Source organism: Sus scrofa, chromosome 2, assembly GCF_000003025.6.
Source record: "Sus scrofa isolate TJ Tabasco breed Duroc chromosome 2, Sscrofa11.1, whole genome shotgun sequence".
Lineage (NCBI taxonomy): Eukaryota > Metazoa > Chordata > Mammalia > Artiodactyla > Suidae > Sus > Sus scrofa.
In genome coordinates, this window is record NC_010444.4 from 137560100 (window position 1) to 137587974 (window position 27875).

Here is a 27875-nt window from a genome sequence, read left to right on the forward strand (position 1 = left end):
GTCCTGGCTAACGGTCAGCACTAGGGACCTAGAGCACACTGAAGCGAGTCCTAAACAGCACGGGTTTCTCACACTTCAGTTCAAACCAAAGCGGGCTGGAAGACGGTGCACGTTAACTTCCCATATGTCACCCAAAGGACAGGTTAAAGGGTGTGAAAGGTGGCTGCCTTCACTGCTGAGCTGGAATTTGATAAATAAATAAAAAACAGTTTAAACAAAAACTTTCAAAGCCCCGGACCTTAAGATGACAACAACTGCTGCTTACTTTTCCCTTCGAAAAATGCACACAAAATACAGATAATGGTTATAAAATGTACACTGTAATGGTTATTTGCTGGAACACAGAGTCCACCACAGGAATTGCATCATGAGAGCCTGAGTGCAATTAGTGACAGGAGGTGGGGGGGAGGGAAGGGGCACTTGCAATGACGTGAGCAGGAGGGCTGTGTCACTGAGATGCAAAAGAAAATTGACAGTGAAGTTGTAAAAATGATGCAGCTTCAGAACCAAGTTGCTAACCACATCCAAACTAAACACAATTTATATGGCAAGTCAAATCCGTGCCTTTAATTTTCTTTTATTTCTTTCTTTTTTCTTTCTTTTTTTTTTTTCAGCTGTGCCCACAGCATGTGGAAGTTCCAGGGCCAGGAATCGAACCCAAGCCACAGCAGTGACAACACCAAATCCTTAACCATTTGGCCACCAGGAAACTCCTAATTTTTTTTTTAATGTAGAATAAAAAAAAAATTTTAGAAAAATAATTCCCCCCATTTCTCTACCCCCTTTTTTTGGTATTAACAGAAAACTATTAACTAACTCTCATTCTCAGGTCTTAAAAGCCTTTGCATCATTTTTATTTTCAACAAAAGTGAACCGTCTGTCATAAAACCATAGCATCCTGGCAAAGTTACATCACTGGGGGAGGCTGAAAACATATTGCCCACGGTTAAAGCAAGTCAACAACGGGCTTGAGGGGTCCTCGGGTGGCGTAGCACAGCCCTTCCGTGTGTCGAGAAACAACCCGCCCCCTGGCTCAGGGCTCTACCTTCAGTACCCACCAGAACGCCCGGGCTGCGTGCTGGAGCCTTCTCTTTGCAGGACCTGGTTCTGACTTCTGGCTGTTTTTCAGGCCAGTGCTACAGGATGACCAGGTCCCCCCGACATATGCAGACGAAGCCCAGGGTGTCCCGAGCCCCGCCGGCAGCCGCTGTCCCTCTTCTTTCTCACTATCTCCCCTCCCTGCCAGCCAGTCTCCCCCAGCACCCCACCCCAGCCCTCCCTGAGGCCTCTCCTAAAGCCCCTGCTGCCCACTCTGTCCACCTACGCCCACCAACAAGGCCAGGAGTGGCCCTGGGGTGGAGGGGGCACCTATCCGTCCCAGGGCCCACGAGCAGACCAGACGCGTGTGTGCCTACCTTCTGGCCGAGAAAGAGGCTCTTGGTGGACAGCACGGTGAAGCCGTCGGCGGGAGTGCCCTCAGTTGTGCTGTCGGCGCTGGCTGCCTTGCTGACTTCTCCCTGCTTCTTCTTGCACAAAGAGAAGAATCAGTGTGAGGCCCACACAGGCAGAGACCATGTGATCTGGGCTCTTCTAACAGGCAGGTGAATTAAAAGCCTCGTCCACATTACTCTACAGAAAGCAGGAGACTAAACCACAACTAATTTTCAGCATTTTTCAAAGTGGGGGGTGCAGGCTTACGCTGAAGTCCAAGAGTTTTCTAAATAATGCTAAATTCCATTTTCATCCCTCCATAATCTTTTCAGAATAGCCACTTAAAGGCAAGACTTTACAGTGTTTATTCAGACCAGAACCAGCTGCAGAACTGCAGACCGAGTAAATGCCTCATCGCTCACGGTCTTCACTTTCCAGATACCTGCACAGGATGCAGGGGAAAAACAGACCGAGGACCCTCACCCTCCAACCCCCCAGCCCTGGAGGTCAGACCCTCCCATCCTCCTTCATTAAGACCCCCTTGGAGAAGGGTCCATGTGGCGGCTGTTGGTGAGCCTATCTGTCCACCTGGATGCCCGCTGCCCTGCAGTGCGCCTGGGTCTTGGCAGGCTCTTGGCCTCTTCCCAGCATTATCTCAGACTGAAGTGTGTGGATCCTGGGGTTTCCAGGAGCTTTGCAAGGGTATGTTACGTAGAGAAGTCAATTACTTTCCAGATTCCCAGCTTGCTCATGCACGTCTTCCTAAAACAGATGTGCCCTACGAGGGATCTACACCCGCAATCAAGGTTCCAGGCCGAGCTTCCCTCCTCAACCACTTCTCCCACTTCCCACGCATACGTATTAGAACAGCGCCTGGCCCTTTGAGTATGGATGCATGTGTTTCTCGGTCTTTTATACATTTCTGTTAGGGTGAGGCCTGTATTAGAAATGGATATTCTGGCTCATTTGAAGATATTTTCTGTATTTAGACATAGTGAGTGAGGAAAGTGGCAATTTTTGTTCAGATACTTCAGCTTTTCCCTTCCCCCAATTGGTATCAAAAAGGATGGCCCAATATCAGCAAATCAAGAAATTAGGGGGTGAGAAATATTATAAATGGCTTTGTCTTCCTGAAGGAAAGATCTGGACAGTAAACTCAGGACAAGGCCCTGTACCCTATCCAGCTGCCCCTTCAATATTCAGATTCATTAACCTATTAACATGTTTACCTACATTGAAAAATAAGGTCTAATTTTTCTAAGTGCGCCAACAATAAGGACTGCTTTGGCCTTAAGGTTATATGGCTAACCTGGAACATTTTCCATAAGTTAAATGAGCTTAATTTGATGCTCCAAGGTTTCAATACAAATGGGAAAACAGAAAGCATTTTATTGAGAAACATGGCATTAGCAAGGATATATTAAAATCATCACTATTTTGCTTTTCTTTATACTTTGAGTGCATCAGATTTGACAAGTAAAAGAAAAACAGGTATGATCAACAATTACATGCGAAGTCTTAGTACTACTTTGCAGGAAACAAGAAAGGCAAAGGCTGGATGACAGATCCTTTCACACGTCAGATGTTTCTAATTCTGTGCTTTCAACAAAACTGAAGAAATAGCACACTGAGTTAACAGCTGATAGATCATTAAAGAACAGATTGATGGAATTTGGTTAATAGTAATGCAGCAGTGCTGGTTTCTTAGTTGTGATGAATGCACGAGGGTTATGGAAGATGTTAACGACAGGGAAAATGGGTAAGGGATATTCAGGAATGCTCTGTACTGGCTGTGTAACGTCTGTAAATCTGAAACAATTTTAAAATAAAACATTTATTAAAACAAACTGGTGACAGATTACTACATGATTGCTGGCATGTAACTCAGAAAAAGTCCAGAGGACTGAGTGATTGCTAAAACAAAATCCTTTCCATTCCCGTTTAATTGTTTTTGTGAACAAGATTTTATTGGCACTTTCACATATAAATATAAAAACACAGAATCATGAACCCTGACTTGTTTTAGCAATAAGTAACATTCATTTATCTTAGGGTACTTGACTTAAGCGATGAAACTATCTCCATGCATCCCATTACTTGACACCGTTTCAAAAACATTTTACTCTCTCCTTAATAGTCAAAATTAAATGTGTCAAGTATTTGTTGGTTTGATCAATTGTGTACTATTAAATAAAGGTGCTAACTATTCAATCCTGTAGGAACCATATACTTACTAGTACTTTTATGATCACAAGAAATTTTTTCAAAAGAAATTTAAATTTATATGCATTATTTTTTTTGCAGATAACATATTGCAAGCAAAAAAAGATGCTATATAAAATAGCATTTTGTGGAGCAAGTGAAAGAAAAATAAGGGCTCAAGGGGGAAAATGATGTAAATCTTCCAACTGTTAAAAAGGAGCCTGTTAAGTGTGCTATTCACAAGAGCCAAGACATGCAAACAACCCAAATGTCCATCAACAGATGATTGGATTAGGAAGATGTGGTGTATATACACAATGGAATACTACTCGGCCATAAAAAAGAATGAAATAATGCCATGTGCAGCAACGTGGATGGAACTAGAGAATCTCATACTGAGTGAAGTTAAGTCAGAAAGAGAAAGACGGAGTTCCCGTCGTGGCGCAGTGGTTAACGAATCCGACTAGGAACCATGAGGTCGCGGGTTCGGTCCCTGCCCTTGCTCAGTGGGTTAACGATCCGGCGTTGCCGTGAGCTGTGGTGTAGGTTGCAGACGCGGCTCGGATCCTGCGTTGCTGTGGCTCTGGCGTAGGCCGGTGGCTACAGCTCCGATCCAACCCCTAGCCTGGGAACCTCCATATGCCGCGGAAGCGGCCCAAGAGATAGCAACAACAACAACAACAAACAACAACAACAAAAGACAAAAGACAAAAAGACAAAAAAAAAAAAAAAAAAGAAAGAGAAAGACAAATACCATATGATATCACTTATATCTGGACTCTAATATATGGCACAAACGAACCTTTCTACAGAAAAGAAAATCATGGACTTGGAGAAAAGACTTATGGTTGCCAAGAAGTAGAGGAGGGAGTGGGGTGGAAGCGGAGCTTGGGGTTAACAGATGCAAACTATTGCCTTTGGAATGGATTAGCAATGAGACCCTGCTGTGTAGCACTGGGAACTATGTCTAGTCACTTATGATGGAGCATGATAATGTGAGAAAATAGAATGTATATATGTATGTGTGACTGGGTCACCATGCTGTACAGTAGAAAAAAAATTGTATTGGGGAAATGATTAAAAAAAAGAAAAGAAAAAAAAGGAACTTTGCGATGTGTTGATATACAGTTTGTGTATATCAACACATCGCAGTAATTAGATTTCTTTAGATACATTTGAAAGAGTGATGAGTTTTTTTTAATTTCAGTATTTATTATATATCCAAGATAAACACTTTGTAGATATTTAAATTTATTATGAAAAGGTAAGCTGTCACATTTTAGTTGTGTGAGATATGAAGATTTTCAAAACTACTTTAGGAAGTATGCAAGCAAAAAAGTTTTAAAACCACTGCTTTAACCCAATGAACACCGTTCATACGTAAGGTGCTCAGTAAATGCTGTAAAATGTAAAGGAGTTGCTAACTGAATAAAGATTTAGTGCCACTCAAGGATATGTGGATTTTAAGAGGTGAGAAAGATGTAAATGAGAGAATGAATTTCAAGCATCTAGGAATTGGAGCTGCTTTTATTAGGAGGACGGGGTCTGAAAGACGCTCTTTGCTCTGATACAAGTCAGTAGCAGCTGTGGCTGCCTATGCAGCCAGGTTATAAAGCTTAACGTGATAATCAATACTAGCAATTTTTAGCAATGATTCATTTGCTTATTGCCACCTGCATTAAAGCCCTCACCCGTATGGTAAACTGGTTCAGCCACCATGGAAAAAGTATGAAGGTTCCTCAAAAAAATAATAATAATAATAAAACTACCATGAGCTCCAGCAATTCCACTTCTGGGAATATATCCAAAGGAAATGAAAACACTATATTGAGGCAATATTTGTACCAACATTCATAGCAGCATTATCTTTTTTTTTTTCTGTTTTTTAGGGCTGCACCTGAGGCATATGGGAAGTTCCCAGACCAGGGGTCCAATCAGAGCTGTAGCCACCAGCCTATGCCACAGCCACAGCCACGCCAGATCTGAGCCATGTCTGTGACCTATACCACAGTTCACGGCAACACTAGATCCTTAACCCACTGAGTGAGGTCAGGGATCAAAACTGCGAGCTCATGGACACTAGTCAGATTCATTTCCACTGAGCCACGTCGGGAACTCCCATAGCAGCATTATTTACAATCACTAAGACACAGAAACAACCTAAATGCCTACCAAGAGATGAAGAGATGAAGATGTCAGACAGACACACACACACACCCACACACATAAACACAATGGAATATTCTTCTGCGATAAGAAGAAAATCCTGCCAGGAAGCTAAAAGAGCTCCAAATAACATGAATACAAAGACACAAAGAGACCCACGCCAACCCACATTATAATTAAAATGGCACAAGTTATAGGGCAATGCTAACAGCCATAAAAAGAGAAACTGATAGTAACACAATAATAGTGGGGGACTTAAACACCCAACTTAAGTCAACAGACAGATCATCCAGGCAGAAAATTAATAAAGAAATGGGCCTTAAATGACACATTAGACCAGAAAGAACTGATATTTATAGAACATTCCATCCAAAAGCAGCAGAGCATACATTCTTTTTAAAGTGCACATGGAACACTCTCCACAGCAGATAACATCTTGGTCACAGAGCAAACCTCAGTAAATTTTTAAAAACTGAAATTATATCAGGCACCTTTTCTGATCATAAGACTATGACACTAGAAATCAAATACAAGAGGGAAAAAAGCAAAAAACCACAAAACTCCTGATCCACAAAATCACTGAAGAAATCAAAGAGGAAATTTAAAAATACTTAGAGACAAATGACAATGAAGATACAACAATCCAAACAAAACCTATGGGACACAGCAAAAGCAGTTCTGAGATGGAAGTTCATAGCAATAAAGGGTTACTACAGGAAACAAGAAAAATCTCAAACAACCTAACCTTAAAGCAACTAGAGAAGGAAGAACAGACAAAGCCCAAGTTAGTAGAAGGAAAGAAATTGTTAAGATCAGAGCAGAAATAGACACAAAGAAGACAATAGAGAAGGTGAATGAAACCAAAAGTTGGTTCTTGAAAAAGATCCACAAAATTGATAAACCTTTAGCCAGACTCATCAAGAAAAAAAGGCAAAGAACCCAAATCAATAAATTTGAAATGGAAAAGAAGTTCCAAGTGACACCAAAGAAATACAAAGGATCGTAAGAGACAACTTACTATAAGCAAGTATATGCCAATAAAATGGATAACTTAGAAGAAATGGACAGACTGTACAAAGGTACAACTTACCAAGACTGAACCAGGAACAAATAGAAAACATGAATAGACCAATCACAAGTACTGAAATTGAAGCTATAATTTAAAAACTTCCAAAAAACACAAGTCCAGGATTATTTTGTGGAATTTGCCACAAGCAAATTCTATCAAACATTCATAAGAGTTAACACCTATTCTTCTGAAACTCTCCCCCAAAAAAAATTCCAGGGGAAGGAATAGCCCCAAATTCATTCTATGAGGCCACCATGACCATGATACCAAAACCAGACAAAGATACCACAAAAAAAGAAAATTACAGGCTAATATCACTGATGAACATGGATTCAAAAATCTTCAAAATGTTAGCAAACTGAATCCAACATTAAGAGGATCATATACCAAGACTGAGTGAGATTTATCCCAGGAATACAGGTTTCTCCAATAGCCACAAATCAATCAATGTGATATACCACACCGGCAAATTAAAGAATAAAAAAAAAAAATAGGATCATTCCAGTAGATGCAAAAAAAGCTTTTGACAAAATTCAACACCCATTTATGACAAAAACTCTCCAGAAAGTGGGCCTAGAGGAAAACTACCTCAACATAATAAAAGCTATATATGACAAACCCACAACTAACATTATTCTCAATGAGGAAAAGCTGAAAGCATTTCTCCTAAGATCAATAATAAAACAAGGATGTCCACTCTCACCACTGTTATTCAACATAGTTTTGGAAGTCCTAGCCATGGCAGTAAGAGAAGAAAAAGAAATAAAAAAAAATTCAAACTGAAAAAGAAGAAGTAAAACCATTACTGTTTGCAGATGACATGATACTATACATACAAAATCCTAAAGAGGCTACCAGAAAAGTATTAGAGCTCATCAATGAATTTGCTAAAACTGCAGGATACAAAATTAATACACAGAAATCTACGGCATACTACATACTAACAATGAAAGACCAGACAGAGAAATTAGTGAAACAATCCAATGCACCAATGCATCAAAAAGAAAAAAAATACCTAAGGAACAAAACCTACCTAAAGAGACAAAAGACCTGTACTCTGAAACTGTAAGACACTGAGGAAAGAAATCAAAGATGGAAAGCTATACCATGATCACGGATTGGAAGAACCAATATTGTCAAAATGACTATACTACCCAAGGCAATCTACATATTCAATGCAATCCTTATCAAATTACCAATGACATTATTCACAGAAGTGGAACAAAATATTTTAAAATTTGTATGAAAACACAAAAGACTTCAAATAGTCAAAACAATCCTGAGGAAAAAAATCAGAGCTGGAGAAATCAGGCTCCCTGACTTCAAACTATACTACAAAGCTACAGTCATCAAAAGAGGCACAAAACCAGACATACAGATCAATGGAATAGGAGAGAAATCCCAGAAATAAACTCAAGCACCTATGGTCAACTACTCTATGACAAAGGAGGCAAAAACATACACTGGAGGAAAGACAGTCTCTTTAACAAGTGGTGTTGGGAAAACTGGACAGCAACATGTAAAAGAATGAAATTCAAACATTTTCTAACACCACACACAAAAAATAAACTCAAAATCGGAGTTTCTGTCATGGCTTAGTGGTTAACGAACCTGACTAGCATCCATAAGAACGCAAATTCGATCCATGGCCTCACTCACTGGATTAAGGATCTGGTGTTGCCATGACCTATGGTGTAGGTAGCAGATGTGACTCAGATCCCGTGTTGCTGTGGCTCTGGTGTAGGCTGGCGGCCACAGCTCCGATTTGACGCCTAGCCTAGGAACCTCCATATGCTGCTGATGTGGCCCTAAAAGACAAAAAGACAAAAAATAAAATAAACTCAAAATAGATGAAGAAGGTAAATGTAAGGCCAGATGCTATAAAACTGCTAGAGGAAAACACAGGCAGAACACTCTTTAACATAAATAGTAGCAGTATCTTGTTTGAACCACCTCCTAGAATAATGAAAATAAAAACAAAAATAAACAAATGAGAGCTAATTAAACTTAAAAGTTACTGCACAGCAAAAGCAACCATAAAAAACCAAGAAGACAACCTATGGAACAGGAAAAAATATTTGCAAGCAAAGCAACTAACAAGAGGACTAATCTCCAAAATATAAAAATATCTCATGGAGCTTTATATCAAAAAGACAGAAAAACCCAATCAAAAAATGGGCAGAAGATAGACAAAAAGCACATGAAAAGATGCTCAACATCACTAATTATTAGAAAAGAGCAAGTCGAAACTATAATGAGGTACTGCCTCGCACTAGTCAGAATGGCCATCATTAAAAAGCATACAAATAACAAATGCTGGAGAGAGTGTGGAAGAAAAGGAATCCTCTTACACTGTTGGTGGGAATGTAAATTGGTGCAGCCACCATGGAAAACAGTATGGAGGTTCTGCAAAAAACTAAGAACAGAGTTGCCATATGATCCGGCAATCCCACTCCTGGGCATATATCCAGACAAAACTATAATTCAAAGACATACATGCACCTCTATGTTAAAAGCACAACAGTCAAAACATGGAAACGACCTAAATGTCCACTGAATCGATAAATGGGTAAAGATGGGGGGGGGCGGTGTACATATATACACACAAATAGACACACAATGGAATATTACTCAGACATAAGAAAGAACGAAATAGTGCCATTTTTGTAGCAGCATAGATGAACCTAGAGATTATCATACTAAGTGAAGTAAATCAGAAAGAGAATGACAATACCATGACATTACTGATATGTAGAATTTAAATATAAGATAAACTTATCCACAAAACAGAAACAGAATCACAGACAAAGAGAATAGATTTCTGGTTACCAAATCGGGGTGGTGGGGAGAGATGGATTGGGAGTTGGGGATTAACAGACACAAACTATTATATTCAGGATGGATAAAGAAACAAAGTCCTACTTATAGCACAGAGAACTATATTCGATGTCCTGCAATAGATCGTAACAGAAGAGAATATGAATAAGAATACATATACATGTATCAATGAATATCTTTGGTTTACAACAGAAATTAACAGAACATTGTAAATCAACTATACTTCAATAAAATAGTTTTTTAAAAAACAAATAGGCTGTTGTAAATATAAGTCGTTATACATAAGGTTCACGGTAAACACAAAGCAAAAGCCTACAGAAGATATGCGAAAGAAAAAAGAATGTTAAGAATACCACGAAAGGAAATCATTGAATTACAAGGGAATAGAATGAAAAAAGTAAAAAGGAACTAGGAAACAGCCAAAAAACAATTAACAAAAAGGAAATAAGTACATACCTATCAATAGTTACTTTAAAAGTAATGGACTAAATTCTCCAATCAAAAGACATTGAGTGCCTGAATGGATAAATACATAAGACCCATCTATATGCTACCTACAAAAGACCCACTTCAGATGTGGGGATATACACATACTGAAAGTAAAGGGATGGAGAAACATTTTCCATGTAAATGGAACCAAAAGAAAGCTGGGGTAGGAGTTCCCATCACGGTGCAACGGTTAACAAATCCGACTAGGAACCATGAGGTTGCGGGTTCGATCCCTGACCTTGCTCAGTGGGTTAAAGATCCGGCGTTGTCATGAGCTGTTTTGTAGCCTGTAGATGTGTCTCAGATCCTACATGGCTGTGGCTCTGGTGTAGGCTGGTAGCAGCAGCTCCGATTAGCCTGGGAACTTCCATATGCCATGGGTGCAGCCCTTAGAAAATACAAAAAGACAAAAAAAAAAAAAAAAAAAAAAAAAAAAAAAGCTGGGGTAGCTATACCTAAATCAGACAAAACAGACTTTAAAACAAAGCCTGCAATGACAGACAATAATAAAGGAATCAAGCCAACAAGAGGATATAATATTTGTAATATTTATGTATCCAACATAGGAGCATATAAATATATAAAGTGAATATTAATAGGCCTAAATTAAGAAACAGCAACACAATAAGAATCGGGACTTTAATATCTCACTTTCATCAATGGATGAGTCTTCCTTAGAGAAAATCAATAGGGAAACATTGGCCTTAAAAACAACATGTTAGACTAGATGGATTTAACAGATATACACAGAATAGTCCACCCAAAGGAACAGATTATACATATACATTCCTTTCAAGTACACCTAAAACTCTCTGCAGGATAGACCATAAAACAAAACAAGCCCTAATAAATTTCTGAAAAGTGAAATCTTATAAAGTATCTTTTCCGAACACAATGGTAGGAAATCAGAAATCAATTACAAGATGGAAACTGGAAAAAACCCAAATATTTGAAGATTAAACAACGCGCTTTTCAACAACCAATGGGTCAAGGATGAAAACAGAAAAGAAATCAAAAAATACCTTGAGGCAAATAAAAATGGAAATAAAACCTACCAAAACTTATGAGATGAAGCAAAATTAGTTCTAGGAGGGACATTTATGGCAATAAATTCCTACATCAAAATTTTTTTTAAATCTCAAATTTAAAACCTTAACTTTATACCTGAAGGAACTAAAAAAAGAGAACAAATGAAACCCAAAGTCAGCAAAAGGAAGGAAATACCAAATAGACCCAAGCAGAAATAAGTCAAAGAGAGACTAAAAAGACAATAGAAAAAAATAAATGAAACTAATAGCTGGTTCTATGAAAAAATAAACAAAACTGGCTAGACTAAACGAAAAAAAAGAGAAAATTCAAACAAATAAAATCAGAAATGAATGAGGATATATTAAACAGATATCACACAAGCACAATGAATTATAAAAGACTGCTATGACAATTTCATACCAACTGGACAACGTAGAAGAAACTAACAAATTCCTAGAAAAACATAAAACCTACCAAGAGTACACTGTGCAGAAACAGAAAATCTGAACAGTCCAATTACCAGTAAAGAGATCAAATCAGTAATCAAAAACCTCCCAAGAAACAAAGGTCCAAGAACAGACAGCTTCACTGGTGCATTCTACCAAAGATTCAAAGAAGAATACTAATATTTCTCAAACTCCTGCAAAATACTTTATAGATGGAAACACTTCCAAACTCATTTTACAAGGCAGAATTATCCTGATACCAAAACCAGTCAAGGACACCAAAAGAAAAGAAAACTACAGGCCAAAACACCTGATGAACACAGATGCAAAAATCCTCAATAAAATGTTAGCAAATTGAACTCAATAATACATTAAAAGGATAATACACATTGATCAAGTGGAACTTATTCCAGGGATGCAAGGATGGTTCAACATTAACAAATCCATCCATGTAATACACTACACTAACAAACAAAGGATAAAAATTATATGATCATCTCAATAGACGCAGAAAAAGAACGTGACAAACTTCAACATATATATGTGATGAAAAATTCTCATGAGTGGTTGAAAAGGGAGCTACCCCAACAAAATAAAGGCCACACATGCCAGGCCCACAGCTAACAAACATACTCAATGGGGAAAAGCTGATCGCTTTTCCTCTAAGATCAGGAACAAGACAAGGACATCCACTCATGCCACTTTTATTTAACATAGTACTGGAAGTCCTAGCCATAGCAATTAGGCAAGAAAAAGAAAAGGCACTCAAATCTGAAAGAAAGAAGTAAAAGTGTCATTATTTCAACATGACATAGTATATACAGAAAACCCTTTAGACTCCACCCATAAAAAATTGTTAGAATAAATGAGAACCAAAAAAGTTGCAGGAAATAAAATCAATGCACAGATATCTGTGGTGTTTCCATACACTAATAAAGAACTATCATAAAGAGAAATTAAGAAAACAATCTCATTTACAACTGCATTAAAAGGAATAAAATACCTAGGATTAAATTTAACCAAGAAGGTAAAAGCCCTGCACGGTGAAAGCTATAAGGCACTAATGAAAGAAATTAGATACAAACACATGAAAAGAAATTCTGTGCTCAAGGAATGGAAGAATTAATATTGTGAAAATGTCTATACTACCCAAAGCAATCTATAGATCCAATGCAATCCCTACAAAAATTCCAATGGCATTTTTCATAGTAATAGAGCAATCTTTTTTTTTTTTTTTTTTTTTTTTTGTCTTTTTAGGGATGCACCTGCAGCATATGGAGGTTCCCAGGTTTGGGGTCTAATCGGAGCTGTAGCCACCAGCCTACCAGAGCCACAGCAACATGAGATCCAAACCGCATCTGCAACCTACACCACAGTTCACAGCAACGCCGATCCTTACCCCCTGAGCAAGGATATGGATTGAACCTGCAACCTCATGGTTCCTAGTCAGATTCAGTAACCATGAGCCACAACAGGAACTCCAAGCAATCTTAAAATTTGTATCAAACCACTAAAGACCCCCAAACACCCAAAGCTATCTTAAGAAAAAAGAACAAATCTGGAAGCATCATGGTCCCTGATTTCAAACTACATAACAAAGCTGTAGTAATCAAAACAGCATGGTATTGGCATAAAAACAGACACATATGGAGTTCTCTTGTGGCACAGCAGTGAAGGATCCAGTGTTATCACTTGGCTCACTGCTGTGGCATGGGTTCAATCCCTGGCCAGGAATTTCCACATGCCACAGGTGGGGCCCAAAACAAAACAAAGTAATAAAAACAGACACATATATCAATGGAACATAATATAGAGCCCAGAAATAAACCAAGGCATATATGGTCAATTAATTTACAATGAAGACACCAAGAATACACAATGGAGAAAAGACAATGTCTTCAATACATGGTGCTGGGAAAACTGGACAGCCAATGTAAAAGAATAAAATTACACCACTGTCTTACACTACACACAAAAATTAACTCAAAGTAGATTAAAGACTTGAATATAAGACCTAAAACCATAAAACTCCCAGAAGAAAACAGACAGCAAGTTCTTTGATATTAGTCTCGGCAATGATTTTTCAGATTTGACATCAGAAGAAAAGGCCTCAAAGTCAAAAACAAACCGGACCACATCAAACTAAAATGTTTCTGCACTGCAAAGGAAGCCTTCAATAAAATGAAAAGGCAGGAGCTCTCGTCATGGCGCAGTGGTTAACGAATCTGACTAGGAACCATGAGGTTGTGGGTTCGATCCCTGGCCTTGCTCAATGGGTTAAGGATCCGGCGTTGCCATGAGCTGTGGTGTAGGTTGCAGACACAGCTCAGATCCCATGTTGCTATGGCCCTGGCATAGGCCGGTGGCTACAGCTCCAATCCAACCCCTAGCCTGGGAACTTCCACATGCCACGGAAGTGGCCCTAGAAAGGGCAAAAAGACAAAAAAAAAGGGCAACCTATGGAATAGCAGAAAATATTTGTAAATAATTTGATAAGGGGTTAATATCCAAAATATATAAAAACTCAGATAACTCTAGAGAGAAAAAATATGATTAAAACATGGGCAGAGGTACTAAACAGGCATTTTTTTCCAAAGAAAACATACAAACGACCAACAAGTACATGAAAAGGTACTCAACATCACTAATTCAGGGAAGTGCAAATCAAACCACAATGATACAGCACCTCACACCTGTCAGAATGGCTATTACCCAAATCAGAAGAAATAACAAGTTTGGGAAGCTTGTGGGGGAAAAAAAAGAAACCCTGGTATATTGTTAGTGAGAATGTAAACTAGTGCAACCACTATGGAAAACAGTATTTAGGCTCCTCGAAAAATAAAAAAAAGAACTACCATATGATTCAGTAATTCTACGTCTGGGTTTTTATCCAAATAAAACAAAAACACAAACTCAAAAGGATATTTGTAACTCCATGTTCATTGCAGCATTATTTATAACAGCCAAGATCAAGAAACAGGGAACCCACCCAAGTGTCCATCAATGGATAAACAGGTGAAGAAAATATGAACCACATAATACACATCCGCATGCACATACATACCTATATAAACAAAACAGAATATTATTTAGCCATAAAAATGAAGGAAATTCTGCCATTTTCCACAATACGGATGGACCTTGAAAGCATTATGCTGAGTCAAATAAGTCAGAGAGAAGAAAAATATAATATAATCTCTCTTAACATCTTTAAAAAATCTTTAAAAAAAGTAAAATAAACTCAGAGGAAAAAAAGATCAGATTTGTGGTTTCCAGGGGCAGGGTGCTGAGGACAGATTAGAGAAAGGTCAAAGGTACAAACTTCCAGCTGTAAGATATATAAGTACTAAAAATGTAGTGTACAACATGATGACTATAGTTAATACTGCAGAGTAATACTTAGGAAGGCTGTTGAGAGAGTAGATCCTAAGAGTTTTTATCACAAGGAAAAAAAACACTTTTTTTCTTTTTTTGTTTATGAGATGAGAGATAACTACACTTATTGTGGTAATCATTTCACTGTCCACCTTAAATATACACAGTGCTATATGTCAATTAAAACTTAATAAAATGAGAAGATGAAGGGTATAGAGGGCAAAAGGTGGAAATTATAAACAGAATCTATAAATCATGAATGCACAAACTGGTCAGAATGCAGTATTAAAAAAATTTTTCACACTGCAATGGGCAATGTTCAGCCCTCTACCATTAGACTAGAGGGAATTCTGCCAGGGGAAGTGGTCCATAATCACAGTGGAGACAAGTGACACTATGTCTGAACTCTGAAGTTCTGTATTTGAGTCCTGGTCCCCTAGCTGCACAGCCTTAGGCAAATGGCTCACTTTCCCTAAAACTTAGCTTTCAGCAGGAGAACTAACTAAATGAGCAACAATGACAGGGAAAATGGTAGACCCTGGCAAGAACAGCCATTTCTTCCCTGTTCTCTTGTCTGTCCAGCTGGTGGACAATGCCTGCCTCTTCCCTGCAAGGTGTGCAGACCACAACAGGATGCCTCAGGTCCATGTGTCATTTCATGAGATGTTGCTACTTTCCAATCATAGTAACTGTGCCCTAAGTCTTTCACAAGGTCTATGGTCTAAGACATCATGGCCCTTCCTAACTTTTTGGTCTTAAAATGCCTTTTTTTATATAAAATAGTAAGTAGCAGATAATTTTTATATCTTAGTCTGAGGGGACAGAAGCTAGCAAGCAATACTCTGTCGGTCTCCAAAATGACTGACATTTTAGAAATTCATACTGTTACACAAATCCCAAAACTGCATATATTATGCATGCACCCAGCTTTGTTTGAGCAGCAGAAAACCCATAAGGTCAGAGTCGGTGGGAGACGTGTTTAAAAATCTGTAGAAATGAGTGTCCAGAAAGACTTCTGAAGCTATCAATCCAAGAATACCTGTGTTTAGTCTCATTTGCCCTGTTGTGTGAACCACCATAAATTTGATTAAAAAGTCAACAAAATTTTGCAAGGATGGCAGCCTCTCGAAAAAACCAATTCCTTTCTTTGGCAGCCCTTACCAGAACATTAATCACTCATTGCCAGTTTAAATATTTATCAAAAAAGAAAGAGGTACTCTGCTAAAATCATCTTGGGCTTTTGTCAAAATGAGGAACATGCTATCTTTGTGATCTAGGAGTGTGATTTACATATTGCGGTGCAATTCAGTTGGGACAGTAGTGTGCACTTACATTTGGAAAATCCTAGGTAATAATTCTGATAGTTTTTAATCAAACTTTTTCACAAAAACTGTCTTCATGGAGATGACCTAAAGATTAGCCTATGCAAACCACAAAAAGAAAAAAGAAAGGTTTCGAATGACAGTAAATCCTATCAATAATTAGCTTAAACATCAATGGACTTAATGTTCCAATCAAAAGACAGTGACAGATTGGATTAAAAAAACACAAGAGTCTACAACATGCTGCCTACAAAGACCCATCTTAGGGCAAAGGACACACATAGATTGAAAATGAGGGGATGGAAAAAGCTATTTCATGCAAATGAAAGTGAAAAGAAAGCAAGAGTTGCAATACTCATATCCAACAAAACAGAATTTAAAACAAAGTCCATGAAGAAAGATAAAGTAAATATTATCACAGCCTTGTAAATTAATAATATTTCAATAAAACTCAAGATAAATTTAAAAAATTTTTAAAAAGAAAGATAGAGAAGGATAGTATATAATGACAACAGGATCAATACAAGAAGAAGATTTTACACTTGTCAACATATACGCCCCTCATATAGGAGCACCCATACACATTAAAAACAAAACAAAAAAAACAACCACTAACAGACATAAAGGGATGAATTAATGAGAACACAGTAACAATAAGAGACTTTAACACACCACCCGTATCAACAGACAATCCATCTAGAAAGAAAATCAAAAAGGCAACAGATATCCTAAATAATACAACAGCATAGTTAAACCTGATTATTTTCAGCACATTATATCCAAAAACTAACCTGGATATATATTCTTTTCAAGTGTACATGGAACATTCTCTAGGACTGACCACATACTAGGACACAAAACTAACCCCAACAAATTTAAGAGTACACAAATGATTTCAAGTATCTTCTCTGACCACAATGGCATGAAACTAGAAATCAACCACAGAGAATGAAATGAGAAAAAACTAACCACATGGAGACTACACAACATGCTACTAACAAAACAATGGGTTAAAAAAAATGGGTCAATGATGAAATCAAAAAGAAAAATTAAAATATACCTTGAGACAAATGACAATGAAAACACAACCATACAAAATCTATGGGGTGCAGCAAAAGCAGTTTTTAGAGGGAAGTTCACAGTGATACAGGCCTTCCTCAAAGAAAAAAAAAAAAAGAAGGAAAAAGGAAAAACCTCAAACAACCTACTCTACTCCTAAAAAAATTACAAAAAGAACAAACAAAACCTAAAGTCACTGGAAGGAAGGAAATAATAAAGATCGGAGAGGAAATAAATAGAGATTAAAACAAAAATACCAAAAAAAAAAAATCAATAAAACCAAGAGCTGGTTTGTTGACAAGGTAAACAAAATTGAAAAGCTTCTGGCCAGGCTCACCAAGAAGAAAAGACAGAGAACCCAAATAAAAAAATAATAAATAAAAAAGGAGAAATTTCATCTGGTACTGAAGCAATACAGTACGTATATATATGATAATACTATGAACAACTGTAAGTCAGCAAATGTGAAAAAAATACACAGAAATACAAAGGACCAAAAGAGACTACTATAAGCAACTATATGTGAACAACATGGACAACCTAGAAGAAAACAAATTCTTACAAAGGTACAATCTTCCAAGACTGAACCAGGGAAAAGTAGATAGTATGAATGGACCAATCAAAAGTAGTGAAATTAAAAATATGATTAAAAAACTTCCAAGAGGGAGTTCCCATTGTGGCTCAGTGGGGTAAGGATCTGATGTTGTCTCTGTGAGGATGCAGGTTCAATCCCTGGCCTTGCTCAGTAGGTTAAGGATCCAGCATTGCCATAAGCTGTAGCACAGATTACAGACATGGCTCAGATCTGCTGTTGTCATGCCCGTGGAACAGGCCCTAGATGCAGCCCCAATACGACCCCTGTCCCAGGAACTTCCATATGCTGCAGGTGTGGCCATAAAAAGAAAACAACAAAAAATACTTCCAACAAACCAAAGTCCAGTAGCAGATAGCTTCCCAGGCAAATTCTATCAAACATTTAGAGACAAGTTAACACCTACCCTTCTGAAACTATGCAAAAAAAACCTCAGAGGAAGGAATACTCCCAAATTCATTCTAAGAAGCCATCATCACCCTGATACCAAAACCAAAGATACTACAAAAAAGAAAATTACAGGCCACTATCACTGATATTCATATTCAACACAGATACAAAAATTCTCAATAAAACACCAGCAAACTGAATCCAAAAATATATTAAATGGACCATATCCATGAGTGAGTGGGATTTATCCCATAGATGCAAAGATTTTGCAATATCCACAAATCAATCACTGTGATACACCACATTAACAAAGTGAAGAAAAAAAAAAAACTACATGATCATCTCAACAGATGCAGAAAAAGCTTTTTACAAAATTCAACATTTGTTTATGATAAAAACTCTCCAGAAAGTGGGCCCAAAGGGAAACTACCACAACATAATACAGGCCATAAATGACAAACCCAGAGGTAACATCATTCTCAATGATGAAAAGATGAAAGAATTTCCACAAAGATCAGGAATAAGACAAGAATGTCCACTCTTGCCAATTTTATTCAACATAGTTTTGGAAGTCCTAGCCATGACAATCAGAGAAGAAAAAGAAATAAAAGGAATCCAAATTGGAAAAGAAGACATAAAACTGTCACTGTTTGGAGATGACATGATAATATACATAGAAAATCCTAAAGATGCTATAAGAAAACTACTAGAGTTCATCAATGAATTTAGTAAAGTTTCAGGATACAAAATCAATACACAGAAATCTAATGCATGTCTACATACTAACAATGAAAGACCAGAAAGATAAATTAAGAAAACAATCCCATTTACCACTCCATCAAAAAGAATATAAAATCTAGAAATAAACTTATCCAAGGAAGCAAAAGACCTGTTCTCTCAAAATAGTTAAGGCACTGATCAAAGAAATCAAAGATGACACAAACAGATGGAAAGTTATACCATGGTCTTGGATTGGAAGAATCAATATTATCAAAATGAGTACAGTACCCAAGGCAATACAGAGATGTAATGCAGTTCCTATCAAACCACCAATGGCATGTTTCACAAAATTAAAACAAAAAAAATTAAATTTGTATGAAAACACAAAAGATTTCAAAGAGTCAAAGCAGGGCATTCCTGTTGTGGCACAGTGCAAACGAATTCAACTAATATCCATGAGGATCTGGGTTTGATTCCTGTCCTCGCTCAGTGGGTCAGGGATCCGGTGCTGCCATGAGTTGTGATGTACGCCGCATGCACAGCTCAGATCCCGGACTGCTGTGGCTGTGGTATAGACCTAAAGCAACAGCTCCAATTCAACCCCTAGCCTGGGAACTTCCATATGCCATGGGTGCAGCCCTAAAAAGCAAAAAAAAAAAAAAAAAAAAAAAAAAAAAGTCAAAACAATCCTGAGAAAGAAAATCAGAGTTGGAGGGGCGGGATCAAGGCGGCAGGGGAGGAAGATGTGGCATTCATCACCCACAAACACATTTAAAAAACCCATCTACATGAGGACAGTTCACACAGAACATCTACTGAACACTGGCAGAAGACCACAAACCTCCAAAAAGGGCAAGAAACCATCCACATAACTGGGTAGAACAAGAGGAAAAAAAGAGAGAGAGAAGGCAATCAGGATGGGACTGGCACTCCTGAGAGGGAGGTGTGAAAGAGGAAAGGAACCCCCACCCTGGGAAGCCATCTAACTGATGAGATCAGCAGAGATGTAGGGACCTCAAAGCCTCATAAAAGCTCAGCAGCTGGAATGCGGAGGGCAAAGCAACGAGAGAGCCTCAAAGACCAATGGCACCACCTCCCAGGACACCAAAGCCTTTGAGACTCAGAAAGGGGCAGGGTGCTGAGACTCAGGCTCCAGAGAACAAGAAAAATATAAGCAAAATGAAAACGCTCAGGAACCATTCCCAGTTAAAAGAAGAGGAGAATTCCCTATAGGAGAAATCAATGATAGAGACCTCTGCAGTCTATCAGACACCGAGTTCAAAAAGGAGTTAGTGCAAATATTGATGGAATTAAGAGCAGATGTGAACGGTAATGCAGACTACTTTAGAAAGGAACTAGAAAATATAAGGAGGAGCCAACAAAAATAAGAAAATTCATTTGCAGAGACACAAGCTGAGTTAAGGCACTGAGGAGCAGAATAAATAATGCAGAGGAACGAATTAGTGACTTGGAAGACAGAATAATGGAACTCACCCAATCAGAACAGCGGACAGAAAACCAAATGAAAAAACTTGAAAGCAATATAAGAGATTTATCGGATAATATAAAGTGGAGTAATTTACACAAAATAGGGATTCCAGAAGGAGAAGAAAAAGAAAACGGGATTGAAAATGTATTTCGGAGTTCCCACCGTGGTAAAGTGGAAAGAAATCCAACTAGGAGCCATGAGTTTGCGGGTTTGATCCCTGGCCTCACTCAGTGGGTTAAGGATCTGGCATTGCTGTGAGCTGTGGTGTAGGTCGCAAACACAGCTCAGATCTGGTGTTGCTATGGCTGTGGTGTAGGCTGGCAGCTACAGCTTCAATTTGACACCTAGCCTGGGAACCTCCATATGCCGCAGGTGCAACCCTAAAAAGACAATAATAATAATAATAATAATAAAATTTTTAAAAAACCCACAATATATTTGAAGAAGTTATGGATGAAAACTTTCCAAATCTATAGGAAACAGACATCAAGATAGAAGGAGCAAAAAAAGGTTCCAAACAATTTGAACCCAAACAGGCCCATACCAAGACATATTATAATAAAGATGGCAAAAGTTAGAGAGGATTCTAATGGAAGCAAGAGAAAAACAAAGAGTTAATTATAAGGGAACCCCCATAAAACTATCAGTTGATTTCTTTACAGAAATACCAGAAGGTATAAGACAGTGGAAAGGTATAATCAAAGTCCTAAAAGGGAAAAATGTGCAGCCTAGAATACTTTACCCAGCAAAAATATCCTTTAAAATAGAAGGAGAAATAGGAGTTCCCATCGTGGCTCAGTGGAAACAAATCTGACTAGCATCCATGAGGACACAGGTTCAATTCCTGGCCTTGCTCAGTGGGTTAAGGATATGGCGATGCTGTGAGCTATGGTGTAGGCTGCAGATGTGGCTAAGATCCTGCACTGCTGTAGCTGTGGCACAGGCCAGCAGGTGCAGCTCCGATTGGACCCCTAGCCTGGGAACCTCCACAGGCCGCAAGTATGGCCCTAAAAAGAGACAAGATCAAAAAACCACATAAAATAAAATGAAAGGAAAAATATAGACTTTCTCCAAAAAAATTGGAAGAGTACAGCAACAGCAAACCCATTCTAAAAGAAACACTGAAAGGGCTCCTCTAAGTTTAAAAAAAAAAAAAAAAAAAACCTAAAGAAACAGGATGGAAGTTGGAAAGTAATCACTTAAATAAGCGAGTATACAAATCTAAAAGGAGAAAAAAAAACTATTGTAAAAGCAAAGATAAACATAAAGAACAGCAAAAGGTTAAACAAGATGTTAAAAAAGGACCTCAAAATCATAAAATGTGAGGAAAGAAAGTAGGACAATCTAGATGCTATTTTTCTTTTAGAATGTGTTTGAGCCTATATAACCATCAAGCTAAAAGCAAGTGATATAGGAAGCGGTTAACATACTTGAAAAACAGGGCAACTACAAATCAAAACCAAAAAATACATTCAAAAACTAAAAAGAGGACACAAGCATAAAATAAAAGGACATCATCTAACCAAAAATATAAAGGAACAAAGGAGAAACATAGAATCAACTGGATAACAAGGTTTAAAATGGCAATAAATACATAATTATCAATAATTATCTTAAATGCCAATAGATTGAATGCTCCAGTCAAAAGACAGAGTGGCAGACTGGATATAAAAACAAGAGCCTACAATATGCTCCCCACAAGAGACTCACCTTAGAGCAAAGGACAAATTGAAAGTGAGGGGATGGGAAAAAATATTTCATGCAAATAGAAAAGACAGGAAAGCAGGAGTTGCAATACTCTTACCAGACAAAATAGAGTATAAAATGAAGGCCAAAAAGAAAGAGAAAGGACACTATTAAATGATAAAAGGATCAATTCAAGAAAAGGCTATTATACTCATCAATATATATACCCCAATATAGGAGCACCCAAATACATACGACAAATACTAACAGACATAAAAGGAGAAATTGATGGGAATACAATAATAATAGTAGACTTTAACACCCAATCACATCAATGGACAGATCCTCTAGACAGAAAATCAATAAGGCAAGAGAGATGCTAAATGATACAACAGAAAAGTTAGACTTGCTATTTTCAGGACATTCCATCCAAAAAAAAAAAAAATCAGAATATGTATTCTTTTCAAGCGCACATGGAACATTCTCAAGGAATGACCACATACTGGGGCACAGAACTAACCTCAACAAATTTAAGAGTATAGATATGTTTTCAAGTATCTTTTCTGACCACAATGGCATGAAACTAGAAATCAACCACAGCTGATGAGAAATGAGAAAAAACGGACTACGTGGAGACTAACAACATGGTAGAATTTGCCTGTGAAGCCATCTGGTCCTGAACTGATGGACCAAACCTCTGGCCAGAGTCACCAAGAAGAGAGAGAACCCAAAGAGATAAAATAAGAAATTAAAAAGGAGAACTCTCAACAGATAATGCAGAAATACAAACAACCATAAGAGAATACTATGAACAATTACGTGCCAAAAAAATTTGACAACCAGAAGAAATGGACACACAGCCTACCAAAACTAAGTCAACAAGAAATAGATCAAATGAACAGACAGACCACTAGAAATGAAATTGAGTATGTAATAAAAACACTCTTTACATATAAAAGTCCAGGACCAGATGGCTTCACAGGGAAAATTCTAGAAAACATACAAAGAATAACTTATACCCATCCTTCTTAAACTTTTCCAAAAGGTTGAAGAAGAAATAATCCCAAAGACATGCTACAAAAAAAAAAAAGTCTATGAAGCCACCATCACCCTAATACCAAAACCAAAGATAGTACCAAAAAAATTACAGGCCAACAAAAAAATTCTCAACAAAATTTTAGCTAACCAAATCCAACAACATACAAACAAGATCATATACCACAACCAAGAAGGATTCATCCCAAGTTCATAAGGATGGTTTAACATACACAAATCAATCAACATCATATACCCCATTAACAAAAGTCAAAAACAACATGATCATCTCAAAACATGCAAAAGAAAAAAAGAAAAAAAAACCCATCTCACAAAATCCAACATCCATTCGTGATGAAAACTCTTACCAAAGTGGGTATAGAGGGAACATATCTTAACATAATAAAGGCCATTTATGACAAACCCACAGCCAATACAATACTCAATGGAGAAACGCTGAAAGTCTTCCTGCTAAAATCTGGAACAAGACACAGATGCCCACTCTCATCACTTTTACTCAACATAGTATTAGAAGTCCTAGCCACAACAATCAGACAAAAGAAATAAAAGGTTTCCAAACTGTAAGAGAAGAAGTAAAACTGTCACACTATGCAGATGAGTTGATATTATATATAGAAAACCCTAAGGACTCCACACAAAAACTACTTGAATGAATCAATGAATTCAGCTAAGTAGCAGGATACAAGATCAACATTCAGAAATCTATTGCACTTCTGTATACTAACAATGAATTATTGGAAAAGGAATACAAAAATACCTCTTAAAATCATACCCCCCAAAATTAAATACCCAGATATAAACCTGACCAAGGAGGTGAAACTTATGTTAAGTACTATAAAACACTAATTAAGGAAATTAAAGAGGATTCACAGAAATGGAAAGATATTCTATGCTCCTGGGTTGGAAGAATTAATATCATTAACATGGCCATACTACCCAAAGCAATCAACAGATTCTATGCAATCCCTATCAAATTACCTATGACATTTTTACAGAACTAGAACAAACAATGCAAAAATTTATATGGAAACATAAAAGACCCAAAATTGACAAAGCAATCCTGAGGAACAAAAACCAAGCAGGAGGCATAACTCCCTGCTGACTTCAGGCAATATTACAAAGCTACAGTAATCAAGACAGTGTGGTACTGGTACAAAAACAGACATAGAGACCAACGGAACAGAATAAAAAACCCAGAAGTAAACCCAGATACCTACAGTCAATTAATCTTTATATTACTGAATATAAAGAATATAAAATGAGGAAAAGACAGTCTCTTCAGCAAGTGGTGCTGGGAAAACTGGACAGCTGCATGTAAATTAATGAAATTAGAACACATTCTCACAGTACATACAAAAATAAACTCAAAATGGCTTAAAGACTTAAACATAAGACACCACTAAAACTACTAGAAGAGAACACAGGCAAAACATTCTCTGACATCAACCATACAAATGTTTTCTTAGGTCAGTCTCCCAAAACAATAAAAATAAAATAAAATAAAATAAAATAAACAAATGTGACCTAATCAAACTTATAAGCTTTTTGCACAGCAAAGGAAACCATAAAAAAAAAAATCCAGAGAATGGGAGACAATATTTACAAATGAAGTGACTGACAGATTCATCTCTAAAATATACAAACAACTCATGTAGTTCAATATCAAAAAACCAAACAACCTAATTAACAAATGGGGAGAAGATCTAGATATTTCTCCAAAGAAGATAGCCAAAACGAAACATGAAAAGATGCTCGACATCACTAATTATTAGAGAAATGCAAGTCAAAACTACAATGTGGTGTCACCTTACACTAGTCAGAATGGCCATCATCAAAAAGTCTACAAACAAGAAAAGCTGGAGAGGGTGTGGAGAAAAGGGAACCTTCTGCACTGCTGGTGGGAATGTAAACTGGTGCAGCCACTGTGAAAAACAGTATGGAGGTTCCACAAAAAACTAAGACCAGAGCTGCCATATGATCTAGGAGTCAACTCCTGGGCATCTATCTGAAGAAAATCATAAATTGGAAAGATACATATACTCCAAACTTCACTGCAACACTAGTTACATTAGCCAAGATACATAAACAACCTAAATGTCCACCAAAACAGGAATGGATAAAGAAGGTGCAGTACATATATACAATGGACTGTTACTTAGCCATAGAAAAGAATGACATAATGCCATTCACAGCAACATGGATACAACTAGAGATTCTCACACTAATTGAAGTCAGTCAGAAAGAGAAAGACAAATACCATGTGACATCACTTATATGCGGAATCTAAGATACGTCACAGATGAACTTACCCATGAAACTTAAACAGACTCACAGACATGGAGAACAGACTTAAGGCTGCCAAGGGTGGGGGAACAGAGAGGGATGGACTGGGAGTCTGGGGTTAGGAGATGCAAACTGTTACCTGTAGAAAGGATAAACTACAAGGTTCTATCGCAGAGCACAGGGGAACTGTATCCAGTCCCCTGGGAAAGATGATGAAGGAAAAGAAAACAAAAAAGAATGTATATATACATGTACGAATGGGTCACTTTGCTGTACAGCAGAAATTGGCAGAACATTGTAAATCAACTACACTTTAATTTTTTTAAAAATTAGCCTGTGACTCTTGGTAAGCCTTCTAATGAGGAGACTTTACCTGGGAGATTTAGGTATAAATGATGTCCTTTCAATCTCTGGTATTTTATGCATTTGAAAACCTGATCTTGAGAAGGCTCCCCAGGCTCCTTTGACTGCCAAAGGCATTCGTGTTACAGAAACGTCAGGGACACCACGTAAAGGACTGTCATGCTCTCCCTCGGAGGAGCCAGACACGCGCCCATCCTGTGCCAAAAGCTCTTTCCTCTCAGTCACTTGAATGCCCAGATACCTATCTCCCTCAGGTCTCTACTTGTGTCACCTTACCAGAGCAACCTCACCTGGCAACTATGTAAGACGGCACTGCCATGCTATCACTCCACTTTTTTTGGTCAAAGCACCTGCTCACCCACCTTCTGTCATGACTCTGCCTCCCTCACTAGACCAGAGCTCACTGAGTGCTGAGGTGCTGAACCCTCCCTACCAGGAAGTGCAAGGAGCACAAGTAGACGCAACAAACATGGATTGAATGGATGTCCTTTAAGCAACTCAGTGTCAAAAGTGAAAAGAATAAGGCCACCTTTGAAATGTAATGGAAAATTCCAAAAAAAAAAAAAAAAGAAAGAAAGAAAGAAAAGAAATTTCTTAATGGGATAATATGCTGTACATTGGAGTATAGGAAACCTAAAAGAAAACAAAAAGACAGCTTACAGAATGGGAAAAAATAGTTTCAAACAATGCAATGGACAAGGGCTTAATCTCTAAAATATACAAATAACCTATACAACTCAAAAGCAAAAAAACTAACAACCCAATGGAAAAATGGGCAAAAGACCTGAATAGACATTTTTCCAAGGAAGATGTACAGATGGTCAACAAGCACATGAAAAAATGCTCAACATCCCTGATTATTACAGAAACGCAAATCAAAACTACCACGAGGAGTTCCCATCGTGGCGCAGTGGTTAACGAACCCGACTAGGAACCATGAGGTTGCGGGTTCGGTCCCTGCCCTTGCTCAGTGGGTTAACGATCCGGCGTTGCCGTGAGCTGTGGTGTAGGTTGCAGACGCGGCTTGGATCCCACGCTGCTGTGGCTCTGGCGTAGGCCGGTGGCTACAGCTCCGATTCGACCCCTAGCCTGGGAACCTCCATATGCCGTGAGAGCGGCCCAAGAAAATGGCAAAAAGACAAAAAAAAAAAAAAAAAAAAAACTACCACGAGATACCACCTCACACCAGTCAGAATGGCCATCATTAATAAGTCCACAAATAACAAATGCTGGAGGGGGTGTAGAGAAAAGGGAACCCTCCTGCACTGTTGGTGGGAATGTAAGCTGGTACAACCACTATGGAGAACAGTATGGAGGTACTTTAGAAATCTATACATAGAACCACCATGCGACCCAGCAATCCCACTCTTGGGCATATATCTGGACAGAGCTTTCCTTAAAAAAGACACATGCACCCATATGTTCACTGCAGCTCTATTCACAATAGCCAAGATATGCAAACAACCCAAATGTCCATCAACAGACAACTGGATTAGGAAGATGTGGTATATTTACACAATGGAATACTACTCAGCCATAAAAAAAGAAGGAAATAATGCCATTTGCAGCAACATGGATAGACTCTCATACTGAGTGAAGTCAGTCAGAAAGAGAAAGACAAATATCATATGATATCACTTACATCCAGAATCTAATATACAGCACAAATGAACCTTTCCACAGAAAAGAAAATCATGGACTTGGAGAATAGACTTGTGGTTGCCCAGGGAGAGGGGGAGGGAGTGGGATGGACTGGGAGCTTGCAGTAAATGGATGCAAACTATTGCTTTTGGAATGTATTAACAATGAGATTCTGCTGTGTGGTACTGAGAACTATGTCTAGATACTTACGACGGAGCATGATAATGGC

The 27875-nt window shown here is 38.0% G+C and overlaps 1 protein-coding gene across 10 annotated transcripts in view; it reads right to left on the reverse strand.

Annotated features, from left to right (window-relative positions):
- Window positions 1-27875, reverse strand: part of H2AFY (H2A histone family, member Y) — an 88759-nt gene that overhangs the window by 24972 nt on the left and 35912 nt on the right. For 6 of the 10 annotated variants that reach the window (NM_001244563.1, NM_001244562.1, XM_021078354.1 and 3 more), the window contains 1 exon segment: window positions 1416-1523. In NM_001244563.1, the coding sequence (NP_001231492.1) occupies window positions 1416-1523 (108 nt within the window). 10 annotated transcript variants of the gene reach the window in all.